Raw genomic sequence first — 24,040 nt, forward strand, 5'->3', positions numbered from 1 at the left:
GTAAAAAAACGAAGAGTCATATTCTCTGTCTGTGAAAATGACATGTCATACTCTTTGAATAAAATTTACTTAAAAAAATAAATAAATGCTGCATTGGAGAGAAGCCCCCTTTGATGTCTATGCGTGCACGACTGCACGTCCCTGCCTCCGTCCCTTAGGTTTACTCGTTGCGACGTGTTGAGAGCTTGCAGATCAGCTAAGAGAAGCACAGAGCCAACACCGGTCAGCTACATAATTACTTCACTAAGTACATAATAGGGGGTTTAAGTGGTTAACCCATTCTGACCTGAGATCAGATTCATACGAGGTTTCCACTGGACACACACTGGTCTGATGAACCCATTCTGAACTGAGATCAGATTCTAAAAATGTCAGTCGTTCTTTGATTTTTCTAAAATAGCAGACCTACAAGCTCGTAGCGCGCCACTCGGTGGCGCGCTACGAGCTTGTAGATCTGCTATTTTTCAATAGCTAAAGCATAACATGATGCTAACACCAAAACGGGTTCCCGTTCAGAATGGGTTAATATAACTCAGGACAATAACATCCACACTGATGCATCATAAGGCCATCATAATGTGACGATGGGATGGAATGCGATTAGTTTTCCTTTAGAGAGCACGGTGACGGAATAGCAGTTTACAGTATCTGTTTTATTGTGGATTTAATTTGTATATAATGTTGAATAATTATGTTGTTATTTAACATTTTGTGTGATTTTATACAGCTGCTGAAATACAATAACGTAGCCCTTTAATATGGCAATAATTTCCATTTAACCCATTCTGAACGGGAACCCATTTTGGTGTTTAGCATCATGTTATGCTTTAGCTATTGAAAAATAGCAGATCTACAAGCTCATAGCGCGCCACCGAGTGGCGCGCTACGAGCTTGTAGGTCTGCTCTTTTTGAAAAATCAAAGAACGACTGACATTTTTAGAATCTGATCTCAGGTCAGAATGGGTTCATCAGACCAGTGTGTGTCCAGTGGAAACCTCGTATGAATCTGATCTCAGGTCAGAATGGGTTAAAAGAGCAAAGATAGCCAGATGGCTAGAAACAGAGCCGATGGAAGGTCAAGGATTTGACCCAGCTTGTCCATCTCTAGTGATGTGCTCTTATCTGTTCTAGACCGTATACCTCCTCACTGGAGGGCTTTAAGAAACTAGTCCACTATTCAACTAGTCCACTAGTAAATCCACTAGTCGACCTTGTTGGTACTAGTTGACTAGTTGATACTAGTTTTCCCCCCGTTTTTGTAGGCCTCAAGATCAGCTAGAATGCTATATTATAGTCACCAATGTACACAGTTTTACAAATATTATTTTAAAAAAAAACAATGAATGTACACAGTTTTACAAATATTATAAAAAATAAATAAAATTTATATTTTTAGTTTATTTCTTATTTTTTTAAATTTACATAATAGGTAGTTAACCCATTCTGACCGGGCACCCTTTTTGGTGTTAGCATCATGTTATGCTTTAGCTATTGAAAAATAGCAGATCTACAAGCTCATAGCGCGCCACCGAGTGGCGCGCTACGAGCTTGTAGGTCTGCTATTTTTGAAAAATCGAAGAGCGACTGACATTTTTTAGAATCTGATCTCAGGTCAGAATGGGTTAATCAGACCAGTGTGTGTCCATTGGAAACCTCGTATGAATCTGATCTCAGGTCAGAATGGGTTAAACAACTAGTCGACTAGTAAACTAGGCCACTAGTCAACTAGTAAAAAAGAAGTGAAAGCCCTAGGCTCCCTCCATGCAAATAATTCCTGCAGTATTATTTTACCTGTATAATACTAACTCCGTCTATGCCCTGGATGAGAGCTAAATGCACGAAAAGGTGAAGTTCATGTTGTGCAAATGTTTATTCCCTGTATCCATGGCGAGTGTTAACTCCTTGGAGTTGGACAACGTGAGGTAAACAAGCCATGCAGCAGCATCTGGCTGTGCCTGTTTGTTTTTAATGTTGTTGTGGGTGTGAAGCAGAGGTCCAACGCTCATCTTACTTGGAACACTGTATTGTTTGTGCGTCTGTTCATAATCACGCTGCTCCACATACGATAGCCTGAGGAGAACCGTAAGAACTGTATTCTCTCGCCGATACTCTCCATTGACACACACACGGCAACACATTCACCAACAACGACGCGCATTATGGGAAAACATTCGGAGAAATATCCAGACAGGCACATGAATTCACACGTGCTCTCCCCACACACACACACCAGATCCAAGTCAAAGTCTGTTTTAGCATTTTGTTCCACTTCATTGAAGTGTACTACAGCACAAAATAATGCTGTTTGTTGTGTCACATGGTACAAATACGACGAGACATGACCCGGTGAAGATTAAATCGATCGGAACGTTGTCAGATTGAAGAATAAAGAAAGTATTTTTGTATCTATGGTGTGCGGGCTCCATCCATCATCCACAAATACGACGAGTACCACAACATTCCCATGAACTTTCTAGTCATTTATTGTGACTCTCAATTCTCCTGCCAATGCTAACCGCAAAGGGCTTGTGTGCGCACGCCACACACACACAGCACACACGTGCGACGTGCGCGCACGCAACCTGTCAGCTCAGCACCCGTGCGTGAGCCGTGAACCCACCTGCAGATGGCTCCCTGGCCAGGGATGATGTCACACTTGCCATCGTTCTGGCAGAAGTCGGTCTTCAGCTCACAGATGCTCTGACAGGGCAGGCCGTCCACGCTGAAGTAGCCGGCGTTGCACACGCACTCCGCCTCGCCCGACCACCTGTTGGGCTTACACTTGGCATACTCGTTACACGCCTGGAACTTGCAGGGGTCCGCCTGGTCACCTGCAAAACAGGAGTTGAGAGACGAGACCACGAGTTTGTTAAGCATACATGCAATTGCAATGCAACGTTGCACCGCATGTTTTAATTGACACATACAATCATTGATCCCATCTGTCTATGAATAACACGAGGATTATGAATAGGCTGATGTCATCTCTATTATTGCATTGGTGACAAAATAATCACACCCAGTGTGAAGTGCCTTTGATGAGTTTTCTCTTTTTTCCCCCATTGAGCTATTAATTAGAGGAACAATGCTGAATCCCTTTGCCCTTATTTTTCAATAGGCTGCTAAACGGTGTCGCTTGAAGCAAATCACACCCAGGTGTTGAAGTAATCGCTGCGAGTATAACAGGAAACAGGGAGGCCAATGTCATAGCTGACAGGGTTCCAAATAAGCAGACACTGAGACAGGGAAGTCCATAGTGTGCATCATGTGTCGTGCATGCACGCTGTCTGTGCTTGTGCATGTGCGTGCATCACGCATGGTCGTTCGCACTTTGCTTTCCCATGTGTGTGCGCGTGCATTTATAAGTGGCGCACACGCGCAGCGCCGGCCAGTGACTTGTGTGCATTTGTGTGCGTGCCTTTGTAAGTGCCGCATGTGTGAGTGCCATGCTGTTCCGTCCTGTTTGTGTTGTAATCAGTAGCAGGTTTGTGTTGCAATCAGTTGCAGGTGATCATGCTACATGGAGACATACTGTACACACAAACATACATAGGCCTACACACACACACACACATGCATACAGAGTCAGTCGTTGAAGCAGCTGGCACCATTTAAAAACACAGACAGACAGATTTGCGTGCGCACGAGCACACACACCCCTCCTCACTGTACTGTATGTACATGCTAGTACTTACATAATGGAATTCAGCATTATGATTTAGCCGTGACTAGTTTAGACAGATTATGACGTGCAAGTGTAATCGTAAGCACCGCGATGATTCATCGGCTCAGGCGAACTTCGCAACGTTCGACGCAGCAACTCGCTCGCTTTGGCTCGCTCGGTGGCGTCTCTCTCGTGGCTCGAGTTCACTTCGAGTTCACCCCCGTCGCGGTCTAAAACCATATGGGGCGACGGTCCCTCCCTTCGTGGTGCAGGAAACTGTGTCGTGGGCTGGCGAATGTCGAAGCTGCCCTACTGGCCACAGCTGGTACTGCAGGCGGGGCGAAGTACAAGCAAAAGAGCGCGCAGCTGGGGGTTTAAGCGCCCGTTCATGAATCGATTCAGGCGCGTTCAGGGAGGTTAGTGTTCCGCTGTTCAAGAAGAATGGGGAAGTAGAGCGTTCCTCCTGGGTGTTTCAAACGCCAGCAAGCAACTTACATTGAAATTAATAGCTGGGGGCGGGGCAGTCCGCCCTCTAGTTTACAAATAACTATGGGGCCACTGTCCTCAACAACAGACTGATACATTGCTATGGATGCAGAAGCTGATGACATACCATTTAAACATCAATATGTCAATATACAACTGATTTTGTTCAGATGCAGCCATGCAATAAGCATACATATAAATTAGTGATTATAAACAGATATGTCCATCCTGCACACTAGCGTGTCTCATGTGAGCTGAGACGAACAAATGTACAAGGATTTTTCTTTTTCATACACAGTACAATTCTCAGTGTTAAATTAGCCATTAAGGCCATGACTAAGTGGATAGACATTCTGGGAATCAAAAGGTCACCGGTTTGACCCTCAGCTCGCCGAACGTGTACGTGTCAAAGTGTCCCAGAGGAGGAGTACACAGCAACACCCGTCATCAGCTGGGTGAAGCCGTAATAGCAAATACAGAAAATACTGCCTTTCCCCTCTTTTCCCCGAACTCCGAGAGTGTACGGTTGCACTTATACACCGAATTAACACTGGGGATTTTACTGTGCACGTTACCTTTTAACACCAGAAATGCCTGAGAATGCTCACTGTCTGGACCAAAGAATAGTTGATGATTTGTGTTGCCTCGGCTTCTCTCCAAGAAACCCCTGATTATCTAGGCCCGGTCTCTGTGACCATGAACACAGTTCTGCTGAGAAGTTTCCCCAAAGGAATTAAACACCTGCTTTCCCAGACCCCATCATCAACTATGCAAACACACAAGCATGTGCGTGCATGCGCACACGCGCGCACACTTCTTTCAGGGTGACTCACTGCAGTATTGGTTCACCATGTCATATTGTGAGATTGCACAGACGCCCATTAAAACTCATCTGATGATAGCCTCAATTGATGCTTTCATGAAGCCTGATTGATATACAGTACATAGCCGTAAATACGTACTCCTTGTGATTTAAAGCATTGTTTTTGTCACTGTTTTTGGCATGGGCGTATGTGTACTCTTGTTCGTACCACTTTCTTTAACTCATTAAAACCGTGGAAAGCATCTGTGTCATTTTAGCGTCACAATCATTTTTAAACCACATTAACCATCTTTTATACTCATTTTGAAAATGTGTGCAAATCTTTTTAATATTTATAGTTTTAAAGCAAACGTTTTTTAACTGAAATCTTTACTTCTGTGGGTCCCCGGGAACAAGACGTTTTGAGATGGGGTATAGGCGTCCAAATACATATCATTTTGGAGGTCTTTGACATGACAAGATTCATAAAACTGTTTCAGGAGACATTTGGAGAATCAGGTCTTAACCCATTCAGGACGGGGAACCCCTTTTGGTGTTTCAAGCATTATTATGTTATACTTTAGCTATTGAAAAATAGCAGATCTACAAGCTTGTTGATCTGTTATTTTTGAAAGATCGTATTATTCTTTCAGAGCGAATGTTTTTTACCTCAAATCTTTGCTTCTGGAAGGGGGGGGGTCCCTGGAACAACATATTTTCAGAAGATGGGGGTCGGCGGCCAATTTACAACAAGATTGTTGGGGTCCTTCAAATAGTTTGAAAATCAATGATAGCCTTTTTTTTTCTTTTTTTTTTTGGGTCTAAATGGGTTAACACTGTACAGATGTGTTGGCGGCGGCGTCACACGCCACGAGCGAGAAGCCGCACCTGACTCCACGTCCAGCGAATACTTGTCGATGGCCAGGTTCATGGTCTGGTAGGCCGTGTTGCAGAAGTCCTCCAGGATCAGATAGACACTGCTGGTGACTCCGCGAGGCACGGGCTTGCCAAACTTCATCCGGCTGTTAACCACAATGCTCCCGTTCCTGAAGTTGAGAATCTCCAGGTTCTGGAAGTTGCTCAGGTTGGACTGCAAGTAGGGGACGAGCTGTGTGTGGGAGGACGGAAATTAATGTCAAATTTCATGCTAGGAGTTGTCCAAAAACTCAACCGGTGAAAAAGAAAACTAGGCAGGGTGGCCTGATTGTTAAGAGTGAGCGAAGGTTCCAGAATAAATCTCTGCTTTATAGCCAGGTGTCCTTGTGTGCAAGACACACACAATCGTATATGCTCACTATGAATGTAGTTATAACTACATTTATACTGTATACCAAGGGTAAGCAACCTTAGGCACGAGTGATAACATTGGCACAGTGAAGGGTGATCACTGGCACACTGGCATTAGTGTGAGAGAGAGGATTTGGCTTTTTAAAATAGCATTCAATTAAGCTCTCTCAAATGCATGCAAATCCTGCACGTAATTCTACATGAATTCAACTGGGGAGGGAGTCTGGAAGATAGGTGCATTATTTCTAATGATCGTTACAATGTCCTAAAGAGATGTCGTTCTATTTATGGACAATCTGTTATTTTTATGTGGTGTCAATTTCAACATAATGTTGACACAGCACACTGACTATAAAGAAGGAAAAAAAAACACGGCACTTCATGTCAGAAAGGTTGCCGACCCCGGCGTATACTGTATGTCTCTGCTAAACAAATACTAGGAACAATGCCAAGCAAAAAAGGGTAATATCACTAATAGTTTTACCAACTGTGTGAAGCGTTGCTCCAAGGCCTTGTATTCGCCGGAGCTCTTATTGAAAAGGTCATGTGAGAACATCATGTTGGTCACCCGCAGGCTGAAGAACACCATCAGAGCTCGTCCGGGGTTCGACGGCAAGGCGATGCTGGCCAGGTCCGTGCCGTGTACCACACCGGCAGGGAACCCACTGCTTCCTTCCTCCAGCTCAGGGGCCGGCACCTCCTAGAACATATGGAACATTAGAGAGCGTTAGCTGTTCTTCCGATACCAAACGTGCAGTGCTACAGTTTGTCTTCCGAAGTGTGTCATTGTGTGGTCATCGATGTTGTGTCCCGTCGTGTCAATTAATTATCTAACCTCCACAGCGATGGAGACCTCCATGACTGGCTGACCGTCCGGGGCAGGTATGATGACGGTGAAGGGCGACTCCCTCTCCGGAGACAGAACGGTCGGTTTGGCGACGGGAACCTCCGGCGCCGGCACAATCTCGCCGACCAACAACATCTCGTCCTCCGTGAGGTCCTCGGTTGAGATCTCCGGGGCCTCTTCCTCCTCCTCCTCTACGTCTTCCTCCTCGTGTTCGGAAGGTTGAGGGTCGTCAGCCGGCACTGCGTCCTCAAGCTGCTCCTCCACCGCCTCGTCCGTGTCTTCCTCTCCGGCGGTCTCCGTCTCGGGTTCTGCCGGGACCTCCTCGTCGGCCACGTCCGCGACAACCTCACCCGCCGCCTCCTCCTCCTCCACGGGCGCTGGTTCTACTTCTGCTGCAGGTTCGGCCACGACCTCCTCCTCCTCTGGGATAACGTCAGCCTCGTCTTCGTCTTCCTCCGCGCCGGGTTCGTCGTCTACCGTCGTGATCGTCAAGCCCGGGTCCTCCGGCGCCGACTCGGACGCCTCGATTCCCGGAGGCGCCGCCTCAGGAGGTGCGGCGTCCTCCTCTGGCTGCTCAAAGGAGGGGGAGGTGGGCTCGGCTGGGAGCTCCTCTGCAACGGGGGTTTCCTCCAGCAGCAGGCTCTCCTCCACGATGCCTATAGAATGAGAAAGACAACGTGGCTTTACATCGTGGCAAATGGTGTTTAGAGAGAGACTAGTAGAATGTGAGTGACAAAACTAGCCATATTCACAAGGTAGCCATTTTTGTCTTTTTGTCATAAAGTCAGGGTATAACTTCCCACCCCCACCCACTCGCCTCCGAGTATGGCGTATAAGACACCCCCCCGGGGGTCCTCGAGGCGGTTCCAGGGGGTCCCAAAGCTAAATGATAGTTTGGAAACCAAATGGGCCCTTATGAGAGTAACTCTGAGAGTACAGTATACAGAGTTAAATTAACATTGATTTTACAATATAAATCGGGGTCTCTGAGGGTCTCCTCTGTCCATTAAAATGGTTGAGAATCACTTGCTAGAGCCGTAAAAAAATCTTCTCTTATATGGGGGTCCCCCTGGCATGGCTTTTCAAATGGAGGTCCGCAGGCATGATAATTAAGTGTCAATTTGGGGGGGGGTCCTCCTTCCTTCACATGAAAAAGTTTGGGGACGAACCACAAGGCGAGTGAGAACAAACAGGCTGCCGTCACACACGGCACGCCGTCACACACGGCACGCCGTCACACACGGCACGCCGTGTAAACATCCACAACTTACTATCAGCCTCGAGGGCAGACGTGGTCAGCGCGAGGTCCGGAGCCTCGGTCACGCTTTCCTCAAGGACGATGACATCATTCGCCGCCTCCACCACTTGGCCCTCCTCAGGCATTTCCGACAGGGTTTCTTCTTCCTCCACGGTCCCGTCGCTGGCTTCCACTTCCTGGACCTCTGCTGCTGCCGTCTCATCAGGCAGAGTGTCGGCACCGCCCTGCATCACAAACAACACTTTAGTCCATTTTGGACGGGGAACCCATTTTGGTGTTAGCATTATGCTATGCTTTTAGCTATTGAAAAATAGCAGATCTACAAGATCATAGCGCGCCACCGAGTGGCGCGCTACGAGCTTGTAGGTCTGCTATTTTTTGAAAAATCGAAGAGCGACTGACATGGAAACATAGCTTTTTCAGAAAACTGTCAGGATGTGTAGAAGACATTTTTAGAATCTGATCTCAGGTCAGAATGGGTTAAGCATCAATCCATTCCCGCTGGCATCACTCCACAGTAAATGGGCTAACATTCTAAACACACCTCCTCTTTGTCATGATTCACACCATCCTCAAATGGATACATTAACCCATACTGGGCGGGAACCGTGTTTTAAGCATTTATATTATGCTTTATAGCTGTTGAAAAAAATAGCAGATCTACAAGCTCATAGCGCTGTAGATCACAGAGCTTGTAGATCTGCTATTTTTTGGAAAATCATGAAAATGTGTCGCAAATCTTTGAATACTGCATTATTCTTTCAGAGTGAACATTTTTAACTCAAATCTTTGCTTCTGGGCGGGGGGGGGGGGTGTCCCTGGAACTACATATATTGAGATTGGGGTCCGGGGGCCAATTACATATAATTTGGGGACTCCCTTGACCTGAAATAGTTTGAGAACGACTGATATATATATAGAAACATGGGTTTTTTTTCAGAAAAACTGTCGTGATTTAGAAAGACATTTCGTAGAATCGAGCTCAGGTCTAAACGGGTTAAATACTGTACAATACAACAAAAAAAACCCCACAGAGCTGAGTCTGAAAAGGTCATGGGGGCAGTATGGCCAAGGTGCTTCTGTGGCACAGTAGCAGCACGCCACTCTCGCCAGTAAATCTAATTACTGAAGCTCCCCCCCCCCCAATCTATATAATGGCTCCATTTAATCACTTAGCCCATTCTGACCTGAGATCAGATTCATACGAGGTTTCCACTGGACACACACTGGTCTGATGAACCCATTCTGACTCGAGATCAGATTCTAAAAATGTCAAGTCGTTCTTCGATTTTTCCAAAAATAGCAGACCTACAAGCTCGTAGCGCGCCACTCGGTGGCGCGCTATGAGCTTGTAGATCTTCTATTTTTCAATAGCTAAAGCATAACATGATGCCATAACACCAAAACGGGTTCCCGTTCAGAATGGGTTAGGGAGCAGAGGCTGTATAAAGTGAAATAGCAGACCCCATAGAAACGGGGCCCAGAATGTCTGATTACTGTCATGCAGCGCAGCTCGAGCCTCTTGAGACTGTACAAATAAAGATGTGAAAGGATCTAGACAAATTACGGTGTCCAGTACTGCCGAAGTTGTTATTTTTGATCTCTCACCGGCGCACAGTATACACATTATGCTGTCTCCCTTTTTCTTGGCTCAACCGCATCGTGGCGCTTATACTCTAAAACCCTGACCCCAGAATAGCAGTAGGATTATTAGAGCCAAACTAATCCTCCACCCGTTTACCTCATCCGACTACATACCTGCTCTGGTTAAGGTGTGGATAATGTATTTTGAGCAATTACTTTTTTTCCTTTTTTACAAAACCTTTGTCCATCTTTTTCCACAGAGGGAAAGTGTAATTCGTGGGGGTTGATCCATTGGTTGAGTTGAGTCGATCCATATGGTACCATGACACAAATGTAGAATCGTATGACGGATGGCTAACATGTGTATATTGTATTATAAATTAGGCTTAACCCATTTCGGGCGGGAACCCCCTTTAGGTGTTATGTCATGCTTTAGCTATTGAAAAATAGCAGATCTACAAGCTCATAGCGCGCCACCGAGTGGCGCGCTACGAGCTTGTAGGTCTTCTATTTTTGAAAAATCAAAGAACGACTGACATAGAAACATAGCTTTTTCGGAAAACTCGTCATTTTCAAACGGATTTTTTTTTAGAATCCGACCTCACGTCAAAATGGCTTAAGAGACTCACCGCGGCCTCGTTGCTGGGGTGCACGGTTTCATGAAACTCTGGAGCTGCAAAGCAAAAACAGAAGATTGCAAAACGTCAGCACAAAGAGATATACTGCATAATATATACATCAAAGGAGCGGATATACTCCAACCCAAACCCATCCAACAAAAAATCCCGTTATCAGTCGGCCACAGCACTGTCTCATTCCATCAGCTTTATCATCAGCTAGCCCATTCTGAACGGGAACCCCTTTTGGGTGTTAGCATTATGCTATGCTTTTAGCTATTGAAAAATAGCAGATCTACAAGCTCATAGCGCGCCACCGAGTGGCGCGCTACGAGCTTGTAGGTCTGCTATTTTTTTAAGAATCGTGAAAAGTGACATGAAAGTGTTTGAGAAACGACTGACGTAGAAAACCATAGCTTTTTCAAAGAAAAACAGTCAGGATTTTAGAAGACATTATTTTGCAGAATCGTTCCCCGGGTCAAAATGGACTAGACACATGCCCCCCTTCTCTGTGGCTACAGCGCTGACAGTCGTCGTGCTGACTGTGCATTTACCTAAGTGGAACCCCAGCAATCAGCACTCAGTCCTGGCCCAAATATCCTCCTCCGAGGGCCAAAACTATTACTGTATTACCACCAGAGCTGCAGCTCGGAGCCAAGCAGTGCCTGTAAGTCCCCAGGCGGACGTGCCAGGAAGGCCATATGAGAATGTTTTTAACCCGTTTTGGCCTGACGTCGAAATTACAAAAAAATAAAAGTTTTCTATAAATCATGACAATTTTCGAACGATATAAAAAAAATAGCAGACCTTTATTGTGAATACTTGTGAATGTATGTGAAGTTGTTTGTGTGTATGAGTAATGTATATATATATATATTCTGTGAAAGTATATGAAACAGCTGAGGTTGTGAAAAAAACAGAAAAAAGCAGTTGTAAGAAAAATGTATACTTGTAATTCTGTGAAGTTGCCTAAACTGAAATAAAAACAAAAAAATAGCAGACCGACAAGTTCATAGCGCGCCACTCGGTGGCGCGCTATGAGCTTGTAGATCTGCTATTTTTCAATAGCTAAATTATAACATAATGTATGTATTATGTAACCACCAAAAGGGGTTCCCGCTCAAAATTGGTTAACCGTCCTATCACATGTCCCAGCCTATATAACTAATGTCAGTGTCACATGGCATCCATCTTCAGAGTGGCTGCTAACACAGTAAACTAATGACACTTGCTCTCTCAAAAACACGGTCAGAGAATAAAAATCCCGCAGATGGAGGAAATGGTATAGTCATTATCATCGCCTCCACTTTGTTCCATTTGCAGCAGCAGAAGGGCCCTAGCTTGCCAGAAAGCGAGAGCTAGCTAACCTACTTTAATGCCTGGCTAAAATGAACGGCAAAGCAGCGATTTAGATTTTTTTAGATCTCCCAGGGAGATTTTTGTGCAAAAGCAAAAGTGACAGAAAGCAAGGGGGAAAAAATGTGACAGAGGTACCCTCTCGTGGTTATCATAGATGTGAGTGAAAAACAAACTCAAATATGAACTGCCAGACACAAAGGCAATGGACTGGAATACAGTACAAAAAAATGGCAAAAGCTCAAATTACAAAAGTCCCTCACGGCTGAATTCAATTAGACAGACCATTAAAGTGATGAGGGTTTTTACGGCACACTGAAAGAACACACCCTTCCTGTAATGGATGGACTGTTCGCTGTTATTTGTTCACTTTTGAGCTTTTTAGCTCTCTTACAATTATGCCAGTAAGCCTTACATTTGGAAAAAAGTGCCTAATATGAAAAAATAAACGGATGAGAATGCTAAAAGCCTGGACTGTTGTTTAGTGGTTGTTTAGTGGTGTGCATAGTGTGATCTGTGATGCAATGGGGGGGAGGCTTTAGCACCGTGCACTGGACTGGTAGGTGTGTTGATCTGTGGGAACATTTATAAAAAAAAAAAAATGTAATCATACATTTTTGTTTGCTACAGAGCTTTGTTGATCAGACAGAGTCCCCCCGGGGCCCCGTCATCTTTTCCCTCTAAAACCCACATGACCAAAGAAAAATTATCTTCGGAAACATAACAGCGAGTGTACAATCTCACAATGCGTTGCAGTTGTGACCTTGTATTAGCTACTCCATTGGAAATATGCCGTGGTGTAGTAGGTATTCTAGGTTAACTCTGTGGTCGTTGGCCCGACAGACAGACAGAAACACGTCACCTCTGTTAGAATGTGTGTATGCGCGCCGCCGCCTTACCGCTCTCCAGTGCCTCGTTGTGCAGGGCCTCGGTGACGTAGTTCCGGACCTCGCTGACCGTGTAGACCACGGTGGGGCGCTCCTCCACCTCGCGGTAGGAGTTCTCCACCCGGTTGGACTGCAGGGTCAGGTAGTCCAGCTGCTCGGCGCTCGCTCCGCTCGCTCCGTCCACCAGCATCGTGACGGCGTAGTTCACCACCACGCCGTCCAGTCTGGACAAGAGGGACAGCACACACACACACACACACACTCAAAATCGCATTGCCGTCCATTTTTCCCCCACTCCCGCGACACCCGTTGTACCCTTTCTGCTTGCTTAAGCCATAAACACACACCGTCTGCGAACGCCACGCGTCAAAACAAACCGCCTCCGTTATTTTCAATGAACCTATATATCCCACACCGGCGGCGTACGACGCGCGTTCACGCCTCGCCTGACGCTCCGCTCCGATACGATACGCCACTGTTCTATTTTCCGCCTGTTGCCGCGTCGCTGCGCACCCGGTGTGTGTTGTGGGCGGCTTAACCCATTCTGAACGGGAACCCATTTTGGGTTTGGGCATGTTATGCTTTAGCTAGTGAAAAATAGCAGATCTACAAGCTCATAGCGCGCCACCGAGTGGCGCGCTATGAGCTTGTAGGTCTGCTATTTTTGAAAAATCGAAGAACGACTGACATTTTTAGAATCTGATCTCAGGTCAGAATGGGTTCATCAGACCAGTGTGTGTCCAGTGGAAACCTCGTATGAATCTGATCTCAGGTCAGAATGGGTTAACTATTCAGAGTGCCCGTTGTTGTACGGTCGCTCGGTTCTTCTCCAGATATGTCGACGACACGCTCGCATGCACGCAGAGAGTTCACGCATTTACAGTAATATCTACCGTCAGAAAACCATTCTTGAATTGCTTCGCGTTGTTGTATCTTGTACTTTACTTTAGACGGACGGACGCACCAGTCGGTCCAAAAAGCTTTACATTTCGGGCTACTGTATTCAAAAAATGTGTGACTGGATGTATAACGTCTCCTGGAGGCACAGAGTCGTTTTCTTGGAGCATGAAAATTGTTCAGGCATTACTTTGATTTAGCGTCCAACCTGTTAAAAGAGTTGTAGAGCGCTCGCACATGACTGATGGGCCCGGCTGATTTACTCCCGCTTGGAGCGCACAGTGTGATTACGCTCCAAAATGGCAGAGTCAGCAGAGTGATCAATATCATAATAATAAACATAGAGATCCCACAGGAGACTTCCAGACCTTGGAAAAAACCATCTATCAGCCTTCATTTGACTATTGGGAGCCCTCCACTCTGACCTAGTTTGTTGGGCCCTGGCGCAGGGCTGAGCACGCGTGTTGGACTATATTATAATCGGCCCCTATTTAGGAGCAGATCACATTTTTCTCCCCCCGTATAGCCACACACACACACACACACACACACACACACACACACACACACACACACACACACACACACACACCATACATAAACACACACTGCATAGTGCTATAGCCTACATGCAGCTCTACCCCTGCTGTGTGCCCTGCGGGGATCCGTGCTCAGCAAAGGAAAAGGCAGCCCTCCAGCCTCATCATGGCCACATACAGCAGAGCATACACTTTATATTGTTACAACTGCGTAATGTGGGTTACGCACACAATTATCTAAAATAAAAAATAAAATAATCAAACAGTCTAGCCGCGGCGCAAAGATATGGGTACCGTTTTGACGTATGCCTTAATGCAATAATGACAAGATGAGACGAAATGCTACACGTCGTGTGTCACGTTTGGGCATGTCATTATATAGGTGGACAATATTCTTTAAAATATATATGAATTAATAAAAATGTAAAAAAAATAAAAGAAAAACATTGCATTTGTACAAGCTTGTGCTATTTTCGTAAAGTTTTGGGTTTAAGCGAAACCATAGTGCTTATATATAGACGGAGCAAATCCCGAAGACCCCCGTGTTTCACTCAGCCTTCCTTCACTTCTATCCACTTCCATCTTTTCTTTTTCTTTCCCCATTTCCCCCGTGCTTTCCATGTTTATCTCTCTCCATCTCTATCCTTCACCTTTTCTCCATGTCTCTTCCGGCCCGGCCCGGGGGCTTAAATGAATGATGTGGGGCATAATGCCCCGGTAATCGTCTCTCTGGGAGAGCAGCTGCTTGCTGGGTCCAATCAGCCCTGATCTCACTTATCAGGTGAGTGACCGCTCTGAGACCATTAAGACGCTCCACCCTTGACACACCTTCACACGCATGCCCACAGCAGGTAAACAATGCGCGCACGCACAGTCGCACGCACACACACACACACACACACACACACACACACACACACACACACACGCTTCACTAATGATGCGCAGCCGGCGTAGCTAGTTCAGGCAGACAACCTGATCAGGTGACTAGTCACATGCACTCTTGGCCTGATTAGAGCGGCTATTTAAACTTCTCTGCCTACCTGCTCATTCATGGCTTCTCTCTGTTTTCTAGACCCCCTTTCCCTGTCATGCCCTGTAATTCTATTTGGCTTATACAGGTAAACTTAACTAAAATGTTAATGTTACAGGGAATGAATAGGGACAAAGCCCTGGCGCCAAACTATGCTTCATCTATGCTCGATTATGCAGAATAAATATATATTCTAAGAGTTGTCTGACTGAACCGTCCCAATAAATAACCACTCTACCCCTATACCTCCCACAGTGCAGTCAGACAGCGTCTGTACAGTATGTGTTGCTTTGATCACTCACCTTAGAGAATCCTTTTGAGGCCTGCAAGAAACAGAGAGAGACTCTTTCAGTGAGTTCTATCTATCTAGCACACTTTACATGCTGTGTTTGTTCAATTGTCTGTTCACTTTGCAACAGAAGGACCCGAGTTCGGAGAGAAGAAACTGACCTGAAGTCCAACACGGCGACATTCTTAAAGCCAGGCAGTCCCTCTAGAGCGTCGTCAATCTGTTAACAGACAACAAAAGAAAAGACCCATCAGACACAAGCCTGGTTTACACTTGAGACCGTACACAGATCTTGTAGTTTGTTTTCCAATTTAGGTCAAAACAATTAAGCAGATTAAAACCATGGCAAGCTAGTAAGCACAGGCCGAAGGCATGGGGAGAGAGTATGTTTTGCACACACGTCCGTGTGTCCGTGTGTGTGTGTGTGTGTCCGTCCGTCCGTCTGTGTACAGCTAATTTCCGGCACCCGGTCGATGCCAAACTTTGCACACACGCTCCTCTGCCCCAAATTCTCCAGAACGGCCTGTTATAGCGCCACCAGGAGGACTTTTGAAAAACACATTCTTTTAATGTTTTTTTAAAAAGGTGCTATATTAATAAAGTTATTATTGCAGCCTGTAACTCGAGAAAAAAACCTACCGTTTTGAGCTTGCAAATCAGCTTTTGAGTGACACTGTCAACCCTTGTTGCACAATGCAAAAAAGCAGATCTACAAGCTTTGGTGTGTGTCACAATGCCCAACCAAGTATGCTGTAAAACTGCCATTTAATAAGCACTGACACGGTACTCCACAGAAACAATATTTCTACTGATATTTATTTAGAACAAAATGTGCTAATTTAGCAGCTAAATTACAGTAGCTTGGCAAAAAAATGGAAGCAGGTTGAAAACAGGTGTTTCTTGTCTGGTGCCTTTTTACAACTTCTGCCTTTCTAGGAAAGATATTGCACGGCACATTGTCCTGCTGACTTACTGACACAATTTATGCATCCAACCTAGTGGCAACAGGTGTATAAAGACAGAGCCCACTGGGGCCCCCTACATCCTTGTGGCTTATCCAGCTCTCCTCACTCCCTGTACTGTAGGACCTACTTCTTATCTACTCTGAATCCACAGTTCCCATCCTCCCCTAAACTCCCTTTTCCTGCGTTTTTCCACTGCACAAGAAAGAAAGTTGTAATTCGTCGCTGTCAGGCGGGGCATCCATATTTCTTTCATATACAGTATGTGTTGTCATCAGAAAATGAATGGCCCATTTTATACTTTGTCGCTACTCAAAAGTAGCAGAAATAGTCAATCTACAAGCACACATCATACACCACACACACCAGCCAATCAAATCATCACATTCCGTGCTGCAAACACATTCCGTGCTCAAACGGACATACACGCAAAGCTGTGCATATTAGATGGGGATGGCGCCCCTCAAAAATGTGTCACAATGTGAGGGATCAATGTGGAAGACACAGCTACTTAAAATACTATAGGAACTGTGCCCATATAACTGTCAAAGTACTTCTCTATGGAGGACAACACCAGAGCTCCTCTGACCTCTCCTTAAATTTGGTGCAAACATAGGGGGGGGGATGCAATGAATCTACTATACTGCCTGTGGGATGCCACGAAACTTCTCCATTCCCCCGTCCAAATTGTAAATAATCTGACCTAAAAGTGTAGAGTGTCCTATTTAACATGTATACACACACACACACACACACACACGCACACACACACACACACACACACACACACAACGACAACGCTATAATAGTCGTGTGTGTGTGTCCGTTATAAAGAACCAGCTCTAATCTCATACCTCAACGCAGACTAGAAAGCAGGTCAGAGACTGTACTTCTTCCTTCCAACATTGTAAATACACTTGACAGAGGTACCGTACCTCCTCTGCACGTCATGAATCATGTCCAATACTAAACATACTGTACGTTTTACACGGCCTGCATTGCTCGCCGACAAGCGCTGATTTACACAAAGTGATTTACAAGAGCTGATTTAAATCATATTTAGAACTGATTTACAAGCTAACGTCGCGCAGTGCGTCGTGACCCGCTGTTAGCTTGTAAATCAGCTCTTCTAAATCAACTCTTGTCGGCAAGCAACACCATCGTGGAATGGGGTATAATTTAGAGAGAGAGAGAGAGAGAGAGCACAAGCCGTAACCGAAACGAACCTTTTCAATGAACTGTCTGTCGAGGGTCTGGTACTGGAGGCTGCTAGGATCTCTGAGCTGCTCGCTGTATGTCTGCCCAGTGAGCAGGATGCTCAGCTCCACAACCTGTTCCATCACAGGGGGCGTGGGAGGCTCCATGGGAATGTCATTGTCCACCTGCACGCCGGGGGAGGGATATGTTCACAATTCATTCATTCATCCATTCATTCAACCTTAACCCATTCTGACCTGAGATCAGATTCATACGAGGTTTTCCACTGGACACACACTGGTCTGATTAACCCATTCTGACCTGAGATCAGATTCTAAAAAATGTTAGTCGCTCTTCGATTTTTCAAAAATAGCAGACCTACAAGCTCGTAGCGCGCCACTCGGTGGCGCGCTATGAGCTTGTAGATCTGCTATTTTTCAATAGCTAAAGCATAACATGATGCCAACACCAAACTGGGTTCCCGTTCAGAATGGGTTAAGTGCAGTAAGTAATTCATTAAAAGTGTGCGTGCGTGCGTGCGCGTACTGCGTAGAAATGATAAAATGCTAAATTCATATTAAATCTTGCAAAATGTTGACAAAAAATCTTCTCAGGGTTCCCTGGCAACACAAAACATTTTCAGATCAGGGCCAGATACTATATACATTACAATTACCGTACAGAATACTGACAATGTGGGGGTCCTAATTGACATGAAAATGTTCGAGAACCACTAGTGTCCAATACTATACGTTTATATCAAACTCATTTTTCGATTATTCTGTGTGCATGTTTGCCCACCTCTGCCTCCATCTCTGCCGCTGTGTCTTCCTCCACGTCTGGGACAACAGCTGCTTCCTCCACCTCTGCGGCTGTGTCTGCCTCCACCTCAGCCTCCACCTCTGCCTCCACCTCTGCCTCCACCTCCACCTCTGCCTCCACCTCTGCTGCTGTGTCTGCCTCCCCGTCAGCATCACCGGCGACTGTGAGTGTCCAGGCGGAGATAGAGAGGTGACAACGATGGTCATAATGTGTAGGAGGCAGAAGCCAGGAGTCCGCTGATGTTATGCCCGTCACTCATTAACACTGATTTAGTGGCGTAACTAGTTCATCAAGCTAATCGTTTTCATTGAAAGATATATTAGTAAAAGAAATAAAAGTCAAAATGGCAGATGGAGCTCACAAGCTCACAATGTGTCGCATGGCAACATGTGTGCATGTTGTACGGCAAGGTATAAAATAAGGTGGTTAAGTAGTAGTATCAGACTATATCAAGTCAATTATAAATAATCCATTATATTCTTGTTCCGATGCGCTGATATATCTAAAGACTACAAAAGATTATTTGAGAAAAACGTGCTTCTTGATTATTTGAGAGAGTAATTGCTAATATGGATAGTTGCAGGCCTAAAGACTTATAGACTCATCCCCCCCACACCCCAACATCCCGACTACTCTCCAAAGCTCTAACAGCTCTAACACTTGCCTCCACTAATACGGGAAAATTAGCGAAATGTGTGGCAAATCTGCAAAAGAAATGCTTACCACTAGCTTTCTTCACAGATGTGTTCATAAAGGTGTCTACAATCACATATAAATGTGTTCCAACCAAACTCCCTTGGGAAACTTTGTGACAGCTGCTGAAAGTTGGGGTACCATTATCAGCCAATATAAGGCAAAAGAAAAATCTAAATTTCATTATACTTTAAGTAGCATGTGACATGTCAAACTAGGGGGTTTTCATGATTCTGAATCCATTGCAAACATTAGTTTTGCACAAAAAACACTCCTTTGCCTAAAAAATGCCCATAGCACATTTGGGCACATTTGGGCAAGTGGCTATGGCCGAATTTAGCCCAAGGAGTATTTTCGTGCAAAACGAATGCTTGAAATGGATTCAGCATAATGACATTTTTGCAATTTTTCCTTATATTGGCTGATAATGGTACCCCAACTTTCAGCAGCTGTCACAAAGTTTTCCGAGGGAGTTCAAGTTGGGTTGGAACAAATGTATATGTTATAGTAGACACATACAGTATGAATTTGTGAAGATTTGACACACATTTAGCAAATTTTCTCTAACTGCACACAAAGACACACACCACTGTACTGTGCATCAGGGCATGGATGGAACGTAAACAGATATGGGTGATAATTTGGACCTGTATAAGCTCCATTTTGTTAAGAGAACAATTACAGGTAAGTGATCCCAGTGCACAGCTACTGTATGAGAAAGCACACCGTCGTCATCATCACAGACACTGACCTTGACCTTCCTCGACCGCCTCGGGCTCTTCGGGGTCCTCGGGGGACGGACTGCTGTGGAAGGGCAACAAACTGTGTTCTTAGTCAACTCAACGAATAGGTTACTGAGATGAGGAGTTTATGGGAATTTACGTACAACGGTGCAGTGGAAATAGGTAATCTAGTAGGTACACCTAGTCTAGTACAGTGGTTCTCAAAGGAGTCGACCCCTAGGTTTGAAGTGGATTAGGCTATACAGACCCCCATTTAATGGCATTTCTATCGCTGGGACCCCGTTTTATGTCCATACATTGTGTCCATTTGGTTTCCATTTGTATACAATGCCTCAGTTACAGACCCATAATATAAGTTGTCCATTTGGTTCCTAACTTCCTAACTATCTATCATAGCTGGGGACCTGCTGGAACTACCCTCAGATCCCCTTTGGGGTCCCCGGACCCCACTTTGAGAACCACTGGCCTAGTAAGTAGGTATACACGTTTGTAACTCAAAAAGCGGACGGAGGAAAGAGATGAGAACAGAATGGGACGAGGCAAATGAAAGCGTTAGAGATGTGTGTGTGTGTGTGTGTGTGTGTGTGTGTGTGTGTGTGTGTGTGTGTGTGTGTGTGTGTGTGATGAATGGATTTGATGTAGTAATCCATATGAACAGGTCAGGTGGAAGAGCCTTGACAAACGTACGTACCCGCACAGGGGCTGCTGGTAGGACGTGGGGGGCTCAACGCCGCTGGAGGACAGACAATAATTATTTTGGTTCAGATTGATTATTGCAGGATTTTCGATTATCGAAACCGTTTTGAGTATTAAGTCAAATGTTGTACGTATAGGATGAGCACTTATAATCTATTCTGGTGAATATTCCTTAGTTTTAGTCACCATTAACTATATGTAACAGTTGTCTTATGTTGATGATAGAGGCTATGCGCGTGCATAAAGTGGAGTGGCAAATCGAGTGGCAAAGTGAGTTTAACGTAATCAAATAGGACCTTTCTGTTTGGATATAATGGGCTGTAAAACGCCAGAAAGTCGTTTTTTGCCACTCAGTAGGCTTCACGGGTATGATGATGATGATGATGTCACGCGCATAACCTCTTGTATTGTGATTATACTGTGAAGATGATCAAATAAACTAAACTAAACTAGCTGAGGGAAGGCAGTTGTTGTTTACCTTCTGATTCCTTGCAATGCCATTCTCTGAAAAAGAAAAAAAGATTTTTTTTTTTAGATGAAGCCAGCCTGAGCCATTCAAGCTGCATGTAATATAATTAAACGACATACAGCATGTATGTATGTTGTTTACAGTCTGTATTACTCTCGCATCCATCCACTCACAGCGTCGATGAGAAGCTGGTGCTCCGGTGACTGGCTGAAGAAGTTGCCGATATCGGGCACCGTGACCACACCCTCCTGGCATTGGCTCATCCAACGTTGGTACTCTTCCTGCTCGGGAAGGCGGTCCCAGAAGATTTTGAAAGCCTCCCATACGGTCTCCTGGCACACTGGTCAAAACACAAGACCGGGAAGAGCCACTGTCAACTTATACTGAAGATGAGACTTGTAGCTCTCTCTCTATCCATTCATGTTTCTCACCCACCAGACATTTTCCATTATGGAGAGGAACAGCCTTTGAAACAGCATTCCCTCCATGATAATGTTAAAGCTCTTATAGGTGACATGAAATTCCTCTCATCTGGTGGTGACTCTTGTAGGCACAGTAGTTCATTCATAAGAAATGCATACCGTTTAAGGATATTTGATGTACATTGCCATCAAACTAAGGCAGATTTGGCCCGGACGGCTAGGGTAGCAGTCCGGGCACCTAGCCATAGACAGTGTGTTGCGGGTTCGATTCTCGATGACCTTTGCTGTGTGTCATTCCCCATTTCCTAAACTGTATAATACTATCTAATAAAGGCAGAAAAGGGCAGATTTTGGAAACACCACTTCAGAGGAAGATGACGAGTCACCCTATTACCTACTATGCCAAAGCCAGTTAGCCATCTGCACAACCCGTACCAACCAACATTGGCACTGAGTGAGGCCTGACTGACATATTAGTGGCCACTATGAGTATGATAGCGAAATCTATTGTACATAAGAAAGTAAACCATTTAACCCTCACATATCTTGCACTTGTGCACCCAACACCCGCTGGTTTTGAACCCTAAAAACCTTTGAGATTTCAAAGTTTGATCTCAACAAATCAAAGATCAAAGCTCACATAGACTCCAAGATCCAAAGATCTTAAGTCTGAAGCTTAAGTCTTTCTCCGTCTACCTCTCGTTGCAGCCTGTATGATAAGTTTCATGCACCATAATAGAGATACTAGATAAAGACCATTGCAAGACCTGCGAAGGCCATTTGCAAGACCTGCAAACATTTCTGCCTTTGGGCAAGAGGTAGCAGAGCATCGCAGAATGGAATCTCACACAATAGCACCCCGCTACAGTACTCCCTGGGAGTGCGGTTGGTTTTGAAACTGAAAGAAACCGAAGAAACATTTCACTTGCACCTCTCCTCCCTGCCGCCATGCAGTATACTGTGGCCCTTATGCTGCGTTCACACTGGCGGCTATAAAGCTAAGGCTTTAATTTGTTTTCAATGGAAGCCATTGAACGATACGACATACAAAGAAGTTACATCCGGCGTTTGCAGCTGTTACGAAAGCTACAAATAAGTGGAGCTGGTTTCAACTTCAGCTACAAAGCGACAGGTATCCTGTGTATCTGCCAGTGTGAACGTATAGGAGATCACCGTGGCCCAGTTGTCTAAATGGATTTATCACGTGTGTTACTGTAATTATCACGTGTTGTTACTGTAATTACCAGACTTCTGTCTCGTGGGCTTCTACCATCATGGACCACATGTTGGTCTGGCCTAATTGTCTAACTGTGAACACACAGATGTCTTGGACTAGTATGCCATGCACACTTTTCACATTGAATAAAACATTAAAGGACAGTGACGACCTAAAGTTTAGGTACTGTAGTAGCAGGCCTGTGGCAGAAGGAAAACATTAATGCACAACTCTCACCCCTCCAGCAGTACCCACCGCTGCAGTGCCCTTGAGCAAGGCACCGAACAAACAACATTGCTGGATAAACCCTGTATATATGAATTAAGGTTTATGGGAAAGCCAGGGAAATACATAAATCATGACTACAGTGTTTTCATCGGTAGACATGGGCTGGGACAAGAAAGGCAGTAGTTTAATTCTATATTTTATGGGATTCATCTTGCTGTTAATCTCATTGTCTGCTGTCCTGACTCTCCTGAGACAGCTCTATCTGACCCTGGATGATGGCCTGGCCATTGAGCAACAACGTCAACATATCTGGTTGACTCACCATCATAAACGCTCATGGTAGCACCACGGCTGCCACTTACCTCTGAGGTGGAAGTAGTTCAGATGGTTTGCGGCGACCTGCAGAGCGCTCTCCAGCGCGCACAGTTTGACTCCGCTCGGGAAAAGGATGTTACGCTTGCGGCGAGAGATCACCCCGTGGCCCGCATGGTGGACCACGGGGTCAGAGAGCTGGACGATGTGCGGATGATGCGCCTGGAGGAGTGACACTCCAGTTTGGTTTGGTTTCTCTGTCCTCGGGAGGTCTTCTGCGTAACCCATGGCGGAGCCTTCAAACGCCGCACCTGTGGTGGAGGTAGAGCACAATCAGACCACTTTGCCTTGCAATGCATGTGAAAAGAATGGAGTACGCAGGCTTGATTGATGTGGCAGACGATACATACCTGTCCTTATATCCAAAAATATGAGGGCAAAAGTGAACACGGCGGCGTAGAAAGCACATTTCCACCGCATGCTGGACATCTTCAGATCCTTTGATATGTTGTAAATCCACAGGAAAGGCTCACGTCGACAGGACGCTTCCTCTCAGGTCATGTATGACAGAGGCGTTAACACCTTGGCATACGTTCGCATATCTTGGAGTTCTACAGGTGCATTAAAGTTTTTTTATATATATATATATACGATAATTGCATTATTTTCTCTCCTTATCTTCTGTATTATGCTGAAGGGAGGGTGTGTCCCTGGTGGTGCTGAAAGAACAGCTC

General features: G+C 45.2%; 1 protein-coding gene across 1 annotated transcript in view; it reads right to left on the minus strand.

Moving 5' to 3' along the window:
* impg2a (interphotoreceptor matrix proteoglycan 2a) overlaps positions 1-23,795 on the minus strand; it is a gene marked incomplete at its 5' end in the record, with an annotated part of 30,478 nt that extends 6,683 nt beyond the window's left edge. The window contains 17 exons of the mRNA XM_080785247.1: positions 2,621-2,831; positions 5,841-6,060; positions 6,724-6,939; positions 7,075-7,742; positions 8,358-8,568; positions 10,558-10,601; positions 12,801-13,012; positions 15,560-15,580; positions 15,708-15,766; positions 17,735-17,890; positions 18,507-18,688; positions 19,972-20,024; positions 20,655-20,696; positions 21,138-21,163; positions 21,302-21,468; positions 23,357-23,617; positions 23,717-23,795. Of these exons, the coding sequence (XP_080641373.1) occupies positions 2,621-2,831; positions 5,841-6,060; positions 6,724-6,939; positions 7,075-7,742; positions 8,358-8,568; positions 10,558-10,601; positions 12,801-13,012; positions 15,560-15,580; positions 15,708-15,766; positions 17,735-17,890; positions 18,507-18,688; positions 19,972-20,024; positions 20,655-20,696; positions 21,138-21,163; positions 21,302-21,468; positions 23,357-23,617; positions 23,717-23,795 (2,828 nt within the window). The remainder of the gene's footprint in view (positions 1-2,620; positions 2,832-5,840; positions 6,061-6,723; positions 6,940-7,074; positions 7,743-8,357; positions 8,569-10,557; positions 10,602-12,800; positions 13,013-15,559; positions 15,581-15,707; positions 15,767-17,734; positions 17,891-18,506; positions 18,689-19,971; positions 20,025-20,654; positions 20,697-21,137; positions 21,164-21,301; positions 21,469-23,356; positions 23,618-23,716) is intronic.
* Positions 23,796-24,040: the final 245 nt, after the last annotated feature.

Source organism: Protomyctophum bolini (genome assembly GCF_963924005.1).
Source record: "Protomyctophum bolini genome assembly, chromosome: 16".
Taxonomy (NCBI): domain Eukaryota; kingdom Metazoa; phylum Chordata; class Actinopteri; order Myctophiformes; family Myctophidae; genus Protomyctophum; species Protomyctophum bolini.